Source organism: Eumetopias jubatus, unplaced genomic scaffold (genome assembly GCF_037043125.1).
Source record: "Eumetopias jubatus isolate StellerSeaLion01/CBP00866 unplaced genomic scaffold, mEumJub1_p1.0 scaffold_10, whole genome shotgun sequence".
In the NCBI taxonomy this organism is placed as follows: Eukaryota; Metazoa; Chordata; class Mammalia; order Carnivora; family Otariidae; genus Eumetopias; species Eumetopias jubatus.
The window spans coordinates 80,421,107-80,437,795 of record NW_028274816.1 but is presented as its reverse complement, the minus strand read 5'-3'; the positions used below and the strand labels follow the sequence as shown (position 1 = coordinate 80,437,795).

Genomic DNA, 16,689 nt, shown 5'->3' with positions numbered 1-16,689 from the left:
CTAGTAACGCCGCGCCGGTGCCACCTCGGCAGGGACGCGACAACACTGGCACATACAAGACCACCCAGAGTGCACGCTCCTCACTACAGAAGGAACAGAGGAGGGGTCAGTGGGGCAGAGCACACAGAGAGCCTGCACTGGTGGAAGGATGAAGGATGTGCAGAGAAGCTGCCGGAGGCCAAGCAAGGGTGACCTGCCCTAACGAACAGACACATTTGTGAGTTTATGGATCGCTGGTGGGATTGGGGGGCGGGGGATGGGCGGGGCCCCAAAGTGCTCTGGAAGACTGCTCACAGCCCCTCTCCCACCACGGCCCTCACAGAAAGTCCTATACGGGGCCAAGAAAACCGCGGGTGTGTTCTGGAGTTCAGAGGTCACCAGAACATCTAAACGACCCACGCCGTAACTGTGTCTGCCCTGGAAGAGCAGGAAAGTAGCCACTCACCTAACAGTCTAAACAGAAGCTGCTTGGTGGCAACCTGGTAGTTGAAGATGTTGACTCCCTGGTTATTGTTGACCCCAAGGCGAGCCCCAGAGCGGACGACGGCGCGGCACAAGTTGGCATTCCCTTTCATGTATGCCAAGAGCAGCACTGGAAAACAAAACCACAGGCAGGGCTCCTTTCCACCCGGGCCCGGCTGAGGGCAGGACAGGCCCTGACCACGTGTGTCGGCAAAGTCCCCACACACACTCTGGGGAGATGTCCACGGGGGATGCAGCTTTGCCCAGTTGAGGGCCACAAGCCCGGGGGCCACCAAGCTGCTCTGGAGCCCACCGAGCACTCTGCTCCAAGAGAAGTGAGCGGGGGCCACACGCTGAAGGGCACACTGGCACGAGCACAGGGGAACAAAGCTCTCTCGTTACACGACATAAATACATCTAAAGACCTGTGACGTGTGTACACATGGAGAGAAACATCAGCACGGGCTCATACTCCAGAAGTCCTTCCACCCCAGGGAGGCCTCTTGTGTGCAGGCACCAGCCCCATGGGCGTCCAGGCTCCGGCCAGGCCTGCTGCTGGCCCCTCGCTTCCCTCCCCATCACCCTGCATTTAAATCCTTTCACTTCATTCTCTGAACGATGCAGTTGGATGGGGGTTATTTCACATGAGGAAAGAGGCACAGAGAGGTTACAAAATTACCCAGTGTCACCACCCAGAACAGTACAGAGCCAGGCACCAGGACCCAGGCCTGTGTACTGGAAGCCTGAGGAGAAGTGCCTGCCTGCCCCTTTCCAGCTCCTGGACAGTGGCTTGCGTGGCAGCGGGTGCTGGGCCCACAGCTCACTCCTGCGGCCGGCTGCCTCGGGCTCAGGCTCATCACAACACATTCATGGGGTGAGACCAAGAACGAAGACGGAACACTTGGTCCCATGTAAGGTTCGGGATGCTTCTGGGAGACTGCACCGCTGCCAAAGGCCGAGGCGGCTCTGTTTGGCGGGAGGGAGAATGCACAGGAACAAAGCAGCAGCATGAGGCTCCGGAGCCCAGGATTGGGAACAAAGAGATGTGGGTTTCACCTCTGTTTCCCTACTTGAAAAATGGGGACACGCTATCTGCACTGCTGACGAGAATATAAATTCAAGAGCCCATCAGAAATGTGGTGACAGCTACACGAATTAACGCCATGACCGTGGGCAGCCGAGCAGCACCACGGGAGGGGCCTCAGTAAGACACCCGCCCCACTCTATGTGTAACTGGCCACGTTTTCAAAGCCCATCAACACACATTGTAGCATTCTCCTAAAGCGTGTGCAGGGACAGACAAGGGGTTAAAGGAAGACGGAAAACACAGACAGGCAGGCATGTGGACAGGAGTATGGCTCGGGAGCTCTAGAGACGTTTCCGACATGTGTGTGTCCCAAACGAGACACTGTGGAGCGCTGCGGCGGCACCGGCAACAGATGCTCCGAGAACCCCATCCAATGCGCCAGGTGGAGTGCCCTTTGAGGGTGGCATGTGTGCCCAGGCTCTTGTCCTTCCAGGAAGTGGGAGCCCAGTGAGACGGGACATCCGCGCAGGCTGACGTACCTGTGTTTCCTTCCGCGTCCGGTTTATCCAGAGGGTACTCAGGCATGCACTCCAGGAACAGCTCGAAGATGGTTGCTGCGTTCTCTCTGCCATACTGTCCCAGGATGTGCAGTGGCGACTGGCCTCTGACCAAGCAAGTGGGAAAAGCCGGGTTTTGGGTCAGCCACAGGCATCATGCACAAAAGATGTAATCTGAACTCTGTGATGCCGGATAAATTTAAAGACACCTAGTAGGTCACAGAAGTTTTTCCACAAAGTATTTTTCAAAAAGAAACATTCCAAGGTACCAAAGTTGCTCAAGTGCCCTAGTGGCCAGTTACTTTTTTTTTTTTTTTTAATTTTATTATGTTATGTTAGTCACCATACAATACATCATTAGTTTCTGATGTGGTGATCCATGATCCATTGTTTTCACATAACCCCCAGTGCTCCAGGCAGTACGTGCCCTTCTTAATACCCATCACTGGGCTAACCCATCCCCCACCAAAACCCTCAGTTTGTTTCTCAGAGTCCCTCGTCTCTCATGGTTCACCTCTGCCTCCAACGTTCCCCCTTCATTTTTCCCTTCCTTCTCCCGATGTCCTCCAGGCTGTTCCCGATGTTCCACAAATAAGTGAAACCATATAATTGACTTTCTCTGCTTGACTTATTTCACTTAGCGTAATCCCCTCCAGTCCCATCCATGTCAATGCAAATGGTGGATATTCATCCTTTCTGATGGCTGAGTAATATTCCATTGTATATATGGACCACATCTTGATCCATTCATCTGTTGAAGGGCATCTCGGCTCTTTCCACAGTTTGGCTACTGTGGACATTGCTGCTATGAACATTGGGGTTCAGGTGCCCCTTCTTTTCACATCTGTGTCTCTGGGGTAAATACCCAGGAGTGCAATTGCTGGGTCATAGGGTAGCTCTATTTTTAATTTTTTGAGGCACCGCCACACTGTTTTCCCAAGTGGCTTTACCAGCTTGCATTCCCACCAACAGTGTAAGAGGGTTCCCCTTTCTCCACAACCTCTCCAACATTTGTTGTTTCTTGTGGCCAGTTAGTTCTACAGCGTGGACTGGGGACCCCTGGAAGGCACAGTGACCGCAGCTGTGAGGGGCAGGCCAAGAGACGTGGAGCCCAGGCCTCTGCTCTGGACCACACATACTCACCGTAGATTAAAGGCTTCGGCATCCACGGTGCACTCGGTCAGGAGGACCCGGATGTTGTTGAGCCGCCCGTGCATGACAGCAAGATGAAGAGCTGGAGAGTAAACCCTCTTACTGTGCAAGCCCAGGAGCCCACACAGGAAATCTGGACTGCTCACAAACCTCCCCTGGAACGGGACGAGGCTGGAGCAGTCCCTGTCTACTCACACAGCGATCCCTTCCAGTCTTCACCACCCCCCAGGACGGAGCTGTGCATGCAGCCTCGTAAGACTGTGCTTTCTGCTTCCACAGTCACCCAGAGCGGAGACTTCATGGTTTTACCACAAATCGCTTTAGGGCTCTAGGGTTACCGTGCAGACGGAAAATTGCCCAGGAATGGTCCGTGGGAGGGCAGATGCCCAGCCCAGAGCCCTCCCTGCTATAGCTCTGTTGCTGTAACCAGCCTCCCGGAGGGGGGAGGACCAGGGTTTGGTGCACCTCCACCTCCAGACTGGGGGCACTACTGAGGGCACTCAGCATGGGGCACAGGGGGATGACTGGCGACTACCATTATTTCCATTCTCATCCAGAGCAGCGAAGTCCACTGCGTTCTCCAGGAGGACGGAGCAGATGGTGGGCAGGTCCTGCTGGGCGGCGAGATGGAGGGCAGTCTGGCGATGCTTCGTTAACTCATTCACTTTGGCTCCTGCAAGAAGCTGTGGAAGCTGATTACATGAGCAGCCTCTCCACCACAACCAGCGAAGGTCCCACTTACGGGGGCCAAGCCTGCCCATCTCCAGGCGCACATCCGCCTGGCTGGCAACACTGGGAGCACAGGGGCCTCACACATGCTCCTGGGGAGGCATAAGCCAGCCAAACCCATCCCAAGCAGAAAGCGGCAATTATCAGTATGTGAAGAAGCCATGCCTTAGGACACAGAAACTCTACATCTGAGACTTCTGGATATAAACTACGCAGGACGACAATGACATTCACCATACTGCATAAGGGTGTCCACTGCTTACAGTAGCAAAATCAGATCACAAGAAGGGTTCAGTTATGAAAATTACAGGATGTCCAAACAATCTAATAGGTAGCCATTAAGATGATAAAGATTTGTGGTTAAAACATGGAAGGATGTCTGTGATACAGTTAAGTAAAAAAAAGGCCAGTTCGAAGACAGTAGGACAGTATGATCCCGTCAGCAGAGAGAGAGAGAGAGAGAGAGAGATGCACGCACGCACACGCACGCTGAAGGTGTGTAAAAGCACTTATATCAAACTCCAAGGAGTCGGGGATAAAAGGGAGACACGACCTGCTTCATTACCCTTACATGCTTTACGTTTTTCCCCGATAAGCATATACTATGTTTGTATTATTTTTTGTTGCTATTAAGATTTTATTTTTAAGTAATCTCCACACCAAACATGGGGCTTGAACTCATGACCTCGAGATCAAGAGTCCCACACACCACTGACTGAGCCAGCCAGGCGCCCCTCCTACATTACTTTTTGAAAGAAAGAAATTAACCCAAAGAATTACAGGATTAAAAGCAGGCAGGACCTTTTGACAATATCCTGCCACTCATTCCTTTTCTGACAGCGTTCCAGTCTGCAGTCAGAGCCCACGGTGCCTCCCCCACAGCCTGAGGCCATCCTGGCCTCTGCGTGTGTGGACACTGCCTCTGGGAGACCAAGGCCTTGCTGAACGGCTCTGGTTCAGACCCTGCCTTCTAAGTCCCAGCCTCCCCAGACCTCTGGGCGCCCAGTGAGAGCACACACAGGTCCAGGAGGACAGAGAGGGGCATCCATGGCCACAAATGCTGCATGCGTGTGCTGGGGTTCATCGCTAACCTCAAGGTTGGTTAACTGGGGAGAGGAGGGGTAGGTCTGGGCAAAGGCACTCTTTCGAGGCGAACAGCCTCCAACATGAAGCTGCACGGCCACAGTCTGATCAGCTGTTTCTAGGGACTCCCACCACCTGTGAGGTCAGGGAGGCAGCACCTCGACCTTGAAGGGGCCATGACCCTCTAACCTGTCAAGGCTCTCAGACGGATGGACGCATGGCCTTGACTGCCTGCTACTCTGAGGCCCACCTCTGCCTCCGTGGCTGGTCCCCACACCCAGTCTGACCCCCCGCCAATCCTTCTCCAACCCAGCTCACGGAAACCGCCCTCACACCCCACCACAGAGGTAAATGCTCTCTCGCTTAACACATAACAAGTCGCCCCACACTGGGCACAGAGCTTACTCATTTAAAAAAGGAAAAAAAAAAAGAAGGTAGGGCACCAAGCACCAGTCGAGTGCCCCACTGGCTAATTGTGCAGCATGTACTAGGGCTGATGGGACAGGGGCTGGCCAGATGACATGAAGCCTCCACGCTGGACGTGCTCTCAGCTCAAACACTTGCTTGGCTTCTCCTCACCAGAAGGATAAAGGCTGCTCACAGTTCTTGGTCTGCAGTGTCACACCCTACAATCTGGTCCCTACATTTCCCACACTCTCCCCAAATTTCAACCAAACCTTTCTAGTGAAAGCACCCCCATGCACTTTCTAGTCTCCACACCCTTGCTCAGACCGTTCCCTGGCCTGCATGGCATTATGTCACATTGGAAAAGGCAGGCTTTGCAGTCGAACAGAAATGGCTAAAACCCCAGCCACACTACTGACTACCTCATAATCTTGGGGGAAAAGTTCTTTCTAAGCTTACATTATCTCCTTTGTAAAATGTAAAAATTTTCCTACACCTCTCTGGGTGGTTTTGAGAATTAAGAGGTGGTAAGCTCCTCGACATCAGTCTTGGCGGTGATTTTTGGATCTGACTCCAAAAGCAAAAATAAACAAATCAGGCCAGAAACTAAAAAGCTTCTGCACAGCAAAATCATCAACAAAATGAAAAGGCATGACCTACTGAATGGATGAAAATATTTGCAAATCATATATATGGTAAGGGGCTAATATCCAAAATACACAGAGAACTCATTACAACTCAATAGCAAATAAATAAAATTATTTAAAAACAGGCAGAAGGTCCTGACAGACGTTTTTCCAAAGAAGACATCCAGATGGCCAACAGACACACAAAAAGATGCTCAACATCACTCATCATCAGGGAAATGCAAATCAAAACCACGATGAGACACCACCTCACACCTGTCAGAATGGCTAAAATCAACAACACAGGGAACAGCAGGTGTTGGGAGGATGCGGAGAAAGGGGAACCTCGTGCACTGTCGGTGGGAACGCAAGCTGGTGCAGCCCCTCTGGAGAACAGTATGGAGGTTCCTCAAAATATTAGAAATAGAACTACCCTATAATCCAGTAATTTCACTACTGGGTATTTATCCACCTTAACAACCACATTAACTTTGGATAATCTGGACCTGCTTCTGGCCTCCTTGAGAGTTCTCCACAGAAAGGAGAGGGAGCCGCCTCCCAAGTCTGGGACCCCACCTTCTCCTCACACGTGCACCCACCTCACGCTGCACAGCTAGGGCCCTAACAGATGCACAGGTGGCCCGTCACCAAGGGCTGGGCCTGCAGCCCCGCCCCCTCCCACAGCCCACCCACCCCCAGGCCACCCCCAGAGCTGTGCACGTCCTGTGTTGCTGGAAAAACGCTACTCTGAAAAGCTACCTCTGCACCCCTCTGTTCACTGCAGCATTATTTACAAGTAAAACCAAGACATGGATGAGTGGATAAAAATGTGGTGTAAATACACAATGGAATATGACTCAGCCATCAAAGAAAATGAAATCCTGCCATTTATAACAAAATGGATGGAACTTGAGGGCATTAGACTACATGAAGTCAGTCAGAGAAAGACAAATACCATATGATCCCACTTATATGCAGAATCTAAAAAACAGACAAAAAACCCAAACCCACAGATAAAGAGAACAGATTGGTGGTTTCCAGAGATGGGGTGGGGGTGTTGAAATGGGTGAAGGGGGTCAAAAGGTACAAACTTTCAGTTATGAAATATGTAAGTCCTGGGCGCCTGGGTGGCTCAGCGAGTGAAGCATCTACCTTCAGCTCAGGTCATGGTCCTGGGGTTCTGGGCTTAAGTCCCACCTCGGGCTCCCTGCTCAGCGGGGAGCCTGCTTCTCCCTCTCCCTCTGCCTGCCGCTCCCCCTGCTTGTGCTCTGTCTCTCAAATAAATAAAATCTTTAAAAAAAAAAAAAAATTAAAAAAAAAATACCATACTGCATATGTGAAAGCTGCTAAGAGTAAATCTTAAAGTCCTCATCACAAGAAAAAAATTTTTGTGACTGTGTGTGACAGATGTTAACTAGATTTATTGTGGTGATCACTTTGCACTATATACAAATACTGAAACACTGTGATGTACACCGGAAACTAATATAATGTTCTCTGTTGATTATAACTCAGTTAAAAAAAAAAGATTAATTAAAAAGAGAGCAAGCAGGTGCACACACGTGCAGCCTGAGGGCACCTGCTGCATGCCCGGTGCCGGGTGCAGACGTGGGCCTCCCTTCCCTTACAGCCGGGCCTGCCTCAGCCCCTGAATCCTGCTTTCCCTCAAGGCCTCACTCCGGCACTCGATGCACTCGCTGCCTGCTGGGTTCTCAGGACACTCTGACTACAGACGTACCTGCTTTCCCAAGGACACTGGCTTAGCGCCCCAAATTCATGCTGGCCTTTCAGAAAACCTGGCAAAACACCTGTGATGAGAGCTTCTGCATGCGGCACGACCCGGGGTCCACAGTCACAAGCAATGTCTCAGCGACACTTACCAAGTTGCGGACAATAATCTCCGAGCCTGCTTGGACAGCGAGGTGCAAAGGGGTCAGCTTGGAGGCATCCTGGACTCTGGAATTCACATTAGCCTGGACGCTGATCAGGAAGAGGACGCTTTCAATGTCAGAGTTCTGAACTGCCACGTGCAGAAAATTCCGGCCCTTGTTATCCACCTAAGGCAACAAGTGGGAGCCCAAACATTAGTGGGTTCCCCTTGCAAGAGCGCCTCCTTGAGCACAGGCCAGGGGCGATGGTGTCACCAACCCCCTTGGGTCCAGGAGGCTCCCAAGAACCAACACTGCATGTGCCCCCTGCAACAGACCCTCTCTGCACGTGTGCACCTGACCACGTGTGCGTGGCCCTGGCACCCTCCGGCAGCAGAAGCTGATTTGGAAAGCTGAGGGACACCCTGCGGGACAGGAAAAGGAAGGGGTGCTCGGGGGAGAAAAGTAAAGGCAAAGACTAGTCATGGAGTCCCCTGCTCTAGCTCGGACAAGCACCCGGCACCCTCACACCGCAGCTACAACACCAGCCTGACCCTGCGCAGTTTCACAAGTTTCTTCTTTTATCGAGCTACAGGATAACAACACACACCGGGGAGGGAGCCTCCAGCGCGCTCTGCTCACACGCAGCAGACAAGAGCTCACTCGAACCAGACCACAGAGAAATTGTAGTTACTGGAGCCATCATGTCAGTGCGAGTGCTCGGTGAGAAGTGAGGGGGCAGCAACATGCCACACTCGCGGGCACATGCGCACACACACACGCGCACAGCATGTGCCACTGTCCAAGGTGGTGTTTCTACAAAGGACTCTGATCCACCGTGCCTGTTCCACTTGTGAGGAAACGTGAGGGGCTACCCGCTCACCAGCACGTCACAGCACCTGCACAAGGGTGAGGCAAGCACCCACAAAACTCGGTCACACGCACACACTGAAGAAAGTGGCGTGGGGTAGCCTGAGCACCCAAGCGGCGGTCTTCCCCCATGCCAGGATTTCATTTTGTTCAGCTGCCAAGTTTCCACATCACTGTCATCAGTGGCTACTCAGGGATCCTGGCAGTGCTCTACAGGCCGGATGGGACCCCAGCCCCGCCACAGACCAGCTGTGGCTGGCACTTCCCGCCCAGTCCGCACCGCAGGGCAGCACTTCACCAGCTGCACTGAGCTGCTGCTGAAGAACCACAGAGAAGGAAAGCCTGCGCCTGCTACACTGGACAACTCCTCAGAAACTTTCTCCCCGGAGAGCTGCCCCAACATCACACCAAAAGCTCCTCCTGTTCAATTTAAATCTCTTGAAGACCTTCATTACCAAGGCAATGAGACCAAGCAAAAGCACATGATGACACCATTTGGGCATGCCACAGAATCCCTCTCCTGGGGCCTGGCCACCTCCAGCCTCCCTGTGTGGCACCACCGCGTGGCTGACACGGGCAGCCAAGTCTCACCTGGCACTGACAGTCCCTTGGAATGGCCAGACTTCAAGAAAGGGGAGAGTAATTTCAACACAAATGCCTTTATGGCTAGGAGACCTGTTTGGCTGAGGCCATCTGTTTAGTCTCCACGTAACGGGTTCCCCCGAGCTCGGGCCCTGTGCAGAATGTTGGGGGCGGGTCCCTCACCTGCTCGGCAGCCCCAGACTCTCGCTTGAGGATGGCCTCAGCTGCCCGGTTATTCTTGTAAGTCATGGCACAGGCAAAAGGGGTCAGCCCCTGTCTGTCGCGGACACTCAAGTGGATATCGGGGTGGGAGATCAGCAACTGAATGATGACGCTGTGCTGGTTGCTGATGGCCACGTGGACAGGTGCTCTTCCTTCTGCATCCTACAGGGACAAAGCACAATTTCAGTGTCCAGATGAAAAGAGAAACTCAGGAAAAATCGGAAGGGGATCAAATCAAATTTGGTTCTGAGAACCAACATTGCCACCCTGTGTTCGAAATCAGCTTTTAAAGAGGCCAAACCCAGAGAAGAGCAGAGGCCACTGCCATCACCCCCACACTCCTGATCCAGGGACACGAGCACACTCGGTTTAGAAGATGTACGGTCACCCTCACCTCTGAGACCACTCCCCACCCTGCAGCCTACGTCAGTCCTCACAGGCCAGGACGCTGAAGAGCACCAAGGAACATAACTCAGGGGTGCTCCACGGAGCTACTGGAACATTCTAAACACAGTGCTCAGCTTGAGACTAGGACAAACTCACTCAATGGAAATGTATAACCAATGGAGATAAGAAGCAAAGAGAAGCTGACTGGAGAAATGTTCCTCACACTGTAGAAAGGACAGAGGCACAGAGTGGGAGAGTCTTCACCTGAAAGCCTTATACTTACTGGGCAGGCTGTATGACCCAAAGGAAGTCACTCCATCCACCTGTCCCTTAGCCCCACTCACAGCCAAGCCGAGGCCCAGACCGAGAGTCTGCAAGGCCCCTGGCAGTTAAGACATTTCCCTAATTCTGCGGTCAGCATCCATCTCCCTGGAAAGAGAAATTCTCCATACCTGTGTGTTTACATTGGCACCGAATTCCAGAAGACACTGGACCGTCTCTTCCAGCCCCCAGGAGGCTGCCAAATGCAAGGGGGTCTGCCCATCTCTCGCCTCCTCCTCCCCTTCTCCATTAGGGCCAGGCTGCCTGGGACTGTTCACGTCGCAGCCACTGAAAGCAACAGGGAAATGAAAGTAGGCTTCGAGAGCCAGGCTTCCAACCCAGCCAGAGGCCTGCTGATAAATGCACAGTAGCAGCCTCAGCCAACGAAAAAGCTGCTGCTGCCAGGACTACTGTCTTGGTCACAAATACTGACCCATCTGGGTCGCACTCTCATCGATTCTTCTTTGGTCTTAGGTCAGCCTGGGCACCAGAACTCTTCAAAGTTCCCCAAGGGATCTGTATGCATTTATAATCTGCGTACCACTGCTCTAAAGGTCCCTCCCAGGCACGCTGCACTCCAAGCCTGCTGTGAGCTCATGCACCTTCGGGGGTGGGGGAGGGGATCCCATAGGGGCATGTGGTTTCCTCCACCCCAGCCTCCTGGCTGCACGGTGTGGACTGGTCTGATTGGACTCTGGGAGCCTCTATGGCCTCCAGAGCAGGAAGCCGGCTCAGCTTCTAGACTCTGTGATGTGGGCACCCAAGCCCTTCTCCTCAGAAGTGGGTCAAGTGCCTTAACTGGGGACGTCAGACCAGCCAAGGCACACCAAGACGACAGCTGAATGAGACACTTGGGGTTCTCAGACCTGCGAATGAGGAAGCAGGCGGTCGACTCATTGTTTTCATCAATGGCCCTGTGCAGGAGCGTCTGCAGGCAGCCACTGGGCCCCGGGCCCCAGCACGTGGCATCACAACCATGTCTGACCTGCAGAAAACACAGGTTACCCCCAAACACTGCCCAGCAAAGTCAAACATTTTATCACTGAGCTCTATGTACACCATTAGATTCATTTCTTTCAGGTGAGATACAGCTGAAATTAACTGCTAATTATTTTAATCTGTACAAACGCTGATTAAAATGTGCTTTGTGCCAGGTCCTGTGGGATGGGTTTGGGAAATATAAGAAAGAAAGACAAGTTTATCATCGCCCTCAGGAGCTGTGTCCCAGGAGGGAGAGAGAAAACACACACACACACACACACACACACGAGGGAGAGAGAAAACACTCTCTCTCCCTCCCTCCCTCCCTCCCTCCCTCCCTCCCTCTCTCTCTCTCTCTCTCTCTCTCTCTCTCTCTCCCCCCCCCCCCCCCCCCGGCCTCAGTGACACACCTGGAACTCACAGGTAATCTCAATACAACTGGGTGAGACCCCCAGCTAGAAAATGCACTGCTGTCACATTTCAGGCATTTCAGAAACCTGAATGAGGACTTCCTGGGCCTGTCTTCTGAGTAAGGGAGACAAACCATCGATCTGGGGACTTATCACTACGGTAAGAGTGAGGGCAGCCCACATCCAAGGACTCCCGAGGAGGCACCTCAGCTCTCTGGCTTCTTGGTAGTTTTGGTAAAGACAGCCTACAAGAAAGTGTTGGCCAAGGTTACGCTGAACTGCAAGTTTCTTTAACAGGACTTTCCACTGCTCATCCGACCCAACTGGCTGCTTGGCAGATCTCCTGCTCCCTGCAACTGCTATGCAGGCACTGAATCAGTCTTGGACACGAAACACCCCCATGTATAACCAGAGGCGGAAGCTCTGCTCATCTCACCAGGGTAGAGGCGATGTCCTCCAGACTGTTTGCCAAGGCGAGCCACAGTGGGGGGTTCCCCTTCTCATCCGGCACGGACATATCTGCTCCCCGGGTGCATATGGCATCCACCACGAGTGGAAGCTGGTTTCTGATGGCCAGCTGAAGGGCTGTCTCCCCATCCTGAGTCCTGAGAGGACATGCACACCAAAACCAACGTTTGTAGCTGGAGCCAAACGATAATGCGCGCCCTCTGGGCATCCCAGAGGCCAGAACCCACATGACTCACATTGATCAATACTCTTTCAGGGCAATTTAACCTGTCAAGAGCATCTGTCCCTTCTGCCTTTTTAAAAAATATAGCTGTGCCACCCTAGTGCACCCAGAAGGTAGTGGACCAACACCCCAGCAGGGTGACACCTCTCAGGCATCCAGCTGCTTCCAAGAGCATCTCAATAAAATGCCATCACGGCTGCCTACTTGACAAAACACGTCTTTCACCTCAGTCAGTCAGGGTCACCTGACACTGGAGATAAATTCCTCTGAAAATACAGAAATAATAGAAACCTAAGTCTGTATTTCTCCCCCAAGGCTTTCTGACAGCTCATTTGTTGGAATGTTCTTCGTTATGCATGAAATCCCTCTCTCAACAACGGCTTCTGGACTGTTCTTCCAACGAGCTCTGTGCGGTACTGTGGCCTGCTCCTGAAGCGTTCCCCTCCACCACCCCGCAAGTCTCAGTGAAACGGGAGCTGGTACTGCGGCGGAGAGTGCTGCTCCGGCCTACCGGACGTTTATGTCTGCCTGGTGCTCCAGGAGGAAGAGCGCGCTCTTGCTGTCCTGCCGCTGCATGGCCATGTGCAGCAAGGTCTGCCCGTCCGACATGGCGTCGTTGATGCAGGCCCCGGAGCCCAGCAGCTGGGCTGCAATCGTGTGCATGCCTAGGACACAAACAGGCCCTGATTGCCCCACATGCTCAACATCTTACTGCAACACACACCCCCTCTCGACTTCTCAAAGCCAGCAGTTTCCACAGGGTATTACAGGCTTAACCCAAACCCAAAGATGAGCCCAGCCCCTCCATGCCTCCCTCCCTCCCCTCCTCCCCTCCCACCCTTCCGACGCAGGTCTGTCTGCTGATGCCGGTAGCCTTGGGCACCCCCTTACCGGTCCATAATGCCAGGCCCAGCACCGTCTGGTCTCGGGAATCCTTGAGGCTGAAGTCCGGAATGATTTGCAAGTTGTTGGTGGCATGAAGAGCATTAGCTAAAATTTTTAAAGTTAACACTTGATTTCACCATCCCATGGAGCACGTTTAAAGTATTCAGGAGCGTAAGAGCTAGTTTCCAACTAACAGACTGGCTAGAATACAATCACCTCTACACAAAGAGAGTTCATAAATCTTGTCGGGGGTGGAAGCCCAGAAACCTGGTATTTTGGAGCAAAGCTTATGGGAAAAATAAAAGTTTTTAAAGCTTAAAATAGTGAATCTTCACAAAAGGAAAACAAACCCACTATTGAAACACATAATGATTCCCTGACTGCTGACGAGAGTCAAAACCATGGCCTGGTACTGCTTTCCTACCATCTTACCACTCCTGTGAGGACCCAGAGAAAGGTGCACTCTACCCAAAATCTCACTTTCTTCCACAAGCACAAGGCTGAACATGCTGACCTTCACAAGGACGGGGCAAGAGGAAAACAAGTTCCGGGACAGGAAAGAGGAAAACCCGAGGATGACTTTCTGAGGGAAGTGGGCCTCCCCATGCCAGGGCTGCCCCTGGTCTTCCTTCCCACTCCTCTCATGGTTCACCTGCCGGGAAGGCTGAGGCAGGTGACAGACCAGCCGGCTTGAGCAGTACCTGGGGCTGCAGGGTCCTCAGAAACTGCTCACACTGAGGCAGAACTTTGGGAAAACACCCAAGGTGAGTAGTCGTCACCAGTTCTAAAACCACAACCTAACAGGTGGAGTGGGCAGGCCCACCCTAACCCAGGGCAACAGTGGTCAGGAGCCAGACTACATGCTTACCTAGTTTGACCCGGAACGATTTGGGGGCAAGAAAATTCCCCAACAGAAGGAACATCAACTCTGTAACTACTCAGAACTACTGTTCAAAGGTCAAGGTGAGCAGCAGTTCCCAGCCACCCACCTTTCTGCTCCAGGATGACAGACACCACATCCGGATGATTATGGGCAATGGCCATGTGCAGTGGTGTCTGCAGATAGACGCTGTCCACGGAGCTGGTCGCGGACGCAGGCTCCTTTGGCAAAGGCGGAGCTTCGTCCGTCTGCAGGTTCGGGTTGGCACCTTGCTGCAGGAGCTCTGCGGTAAGGTTGGCCAGGCCATGCCGACAAGCTGTGTGCAACGGTGTTTCTCCCTGAAGAGAAGCAAACGGCCCACCTCAGAGCACGTTCAGGAGGGGGCCTCCCATCACAGGGCGCTAACAACAGCCTGTGTGTTGAATCCCGGGTCCCCAGCAGCAGCTGCAGCCCTGGTTTATCCTGTCACCAGCTGACCATGAGGCGTCCACACCTGCGGTCTGTCCCTCCCTTCCCTGTGCCATCAGCCTCCATTTATTTAACGTCTGCCCCAGTGCCCTCCAAACACCCCGGCCCCTCCTCTTCTACATGTCCAAGAACCTTCCTAATCACCCTTCCAACAGTTATTACTGAACAACCTCGACGTGCCACAGAAGGAAGCCCCAGGGAGACTGGCAGAGCCTCAACTGCAGCCCCGCGGGGCCAGGGCTAACGGTGGAGCCACCGTGCCCCTCCCACGCCCACCCCCACTGGTCTCTCTGATCGGCTCACACCAGCCCCATCTTGAACTCGGATCAAGTCCTCCTTCCCGCACTTCTTAAAATTAAAAACATTTTAACCTGGTATTCCACATACTCCATTCGCTATTCCAGAGGCACAAGAACATATAGTGACCCGTTTCCTTCCTGCCCTGCCCCCACACCCAAATCTCCCCCCTCCCCAGGAAACCCTGGTACCAGATTCCTGCGTCCTTCCACGGACAGAAGAGTCACAGAAGGACAGGTACACAGACACATACCGCATCTTTCCACCCAAACGGAAGGAATCCAATTGAACACACTGCCCTGCTCCTTATTCTTATGGAAGATATACCTCATCCCTTTAGAGTCAAAGACTCAACAAGGCTCCTTGTGAAACACAGCAAGACCCCACTTCCTCCTCCCTAAAAAGAAATTTTCACTTTTAACTCAGCTGGGTTTCTGCATTCTCCATATTTCTAACTAACAAGTTTCTGTTGCCACCACTCAGTTTTACAGGCTCAGGTACTGTATGTGAACCTCCGACTGCCATGTCACTGTGTCACGGGACTCAGCCCCCCGCCCCCCACCAACGCACCCTTCCCCATCGACCTGTGTTGCAGTGTGGAGGGCCTGAGTGTCCTGTGTCCTTGTGTCACGGGACTCAGACCCCCGGGGCCCCCGCCAACACACCCTTCCCCATTGACCTGTGCCGCAGTGTGGAGAGCCTCACCAAGTGTCCTGTGTCCTTGTGTCACGGGACTCAGCCCCCCCCGGCCCCCCGCCAACACACCCTTCCCCATTGACCTGTGCCGCGGTGTGGAGAGCCTCACCAAGTGTCCTGTGTCCTTGTGTCACGGGACTCAGCCCCCCCAGCCCCCCGCCAACACACCCTTCCCCATCGACCTGTGCCGCGGTGTGGAGAGCCTCACCAAGTGTCCTGTGTCCTTGTGTCACGGGACTCAGCCCCCCCGGCCCCCCGCCAACACACCCTTCCCCATCGACCTATGCCGCGGTGTGGAGAGCCTCACCAAGTGTCCTGTGTCCTTGTGTCACGGGATTCAGCCCCCCCGGCCCCCCGCCAACACACCCTTCCCCATCGACCTGTGCCGCGGTGTGGAGAGCCTCACCAAGTGTCCTGTGTCCTTGTGTCACGGGACTCAGCCCCCCCGGCCCCCCGCCACCACACCCTTCCCCATCGACCTGTGCCGCGGTGTGGAGAGCCTCACCAAGTGTCCTGTGTCCTTGTGTCACGGGACTCAGCCCCCCCGGCCCCCCGCCAACACACCCTTCCCCATCGACCTGTGCCGCGGTGTGGAGAGCCTCACCCAGTGTCCTGTGTCCTTGTGTCACGGGACTCGACCCCCCGGCCCCCCGCCACCACACCCTTCCCCATCGACCTGTGCCGCGGTGTGGAGGGCCTCACAACAGTTTCCTCCTCCGTAGGACCATCTTCCGCTCCAGCCCCCTCCCCTCCACATTCGCACTGGGAATGCTCACTGGCCCCCATGACCCCGCCAGGGTCTGGAAGCGCAGGAACGTCACGCCCAGACCTCCATCCGACATCTCTGCTCCACAGTCACCGAGTCGAATCCGCTATGCAGCAGTTCCTCCCCCTGGTAATTCTCGTTCTCTTCATGGCGGCATCTGGCCGTCCCACCCCCTCTTGACCCTGCTTCTCAGAGACCCAGCTGGTAGGAGTATAATTCCACAAACCCTCCGAAGCCTATCCCTGTAGGTCCAAATTCAGTATCCAAGGTCAGCACTACTCGCTACCAGTCTAGGTGACTCCCACCACCCCGGTCTCGACCTCA

The 16,689-nt window shown here is 53.7% G+C and overlaps 1 protein-coding gene across 4 annotated transcripts in view; it reads right to left on the bottom strand.

Moving 5' to 3' along the window:
• The window catches only part of ANKFY1 (ankyrin repeat and FYVE domain containing 1), a 96,701-nt gene that overhangs the window by 13,760 nt on the left and 66,252 nt on the right, over nt 1-16,689 (bottom strand). For all 4 annotated transcript variants that reach the window (XR_015769263.1, XR_003612541.2, XM_028124984.2 and 1 more), the window contains exons 12-23: nt 14,248-14,476; nt 13,265-13,363; nt 12,885-13,038; nt 12,119-12,287; nt 11,158-11,276; nt 10,423-10,579; nt 9,545-9,745; nt 7,922-8,098; nt 3,734-3,881; nt 3,190-3,280; nt 2,029-2,153; nt 446-592 (exon numbers count right to left, since the gene is read on the bottom strand). Coding sequence is in view for 2 of the 4 variants with exons in the window: in XM_028124984.2 (XP_027980785.1) it covers nt 446-592; nt 2,029-2,153; nt 3,190-3,280; nt 3,734-3,881; nt 7,922-8,098; nt 9,545-9,745; nt 10,423-10,579; nt 11,158-11,276; nt 12,119-12,287; nt 12,885-13,038; nt 13,265-13,363; nt 14,248-14,476 (1,816 nt within the window). In the remaining 2 variants the exon portion in view is untranslated. The remainder of the gene's footprint in view (nt 1-445; nt 593-2,028; nt 2,154-3,189; nt 3,281-3,733; nt 3,882-7,921; nt 8,099-9,544; nt 9,746-10,422; nt 10,580-11,157; nt 11,277-12,118; nt 12,288-12,884; nt 13,039-13,264; nt 13,364-14,247; nt 14,477-16,689) is intronic.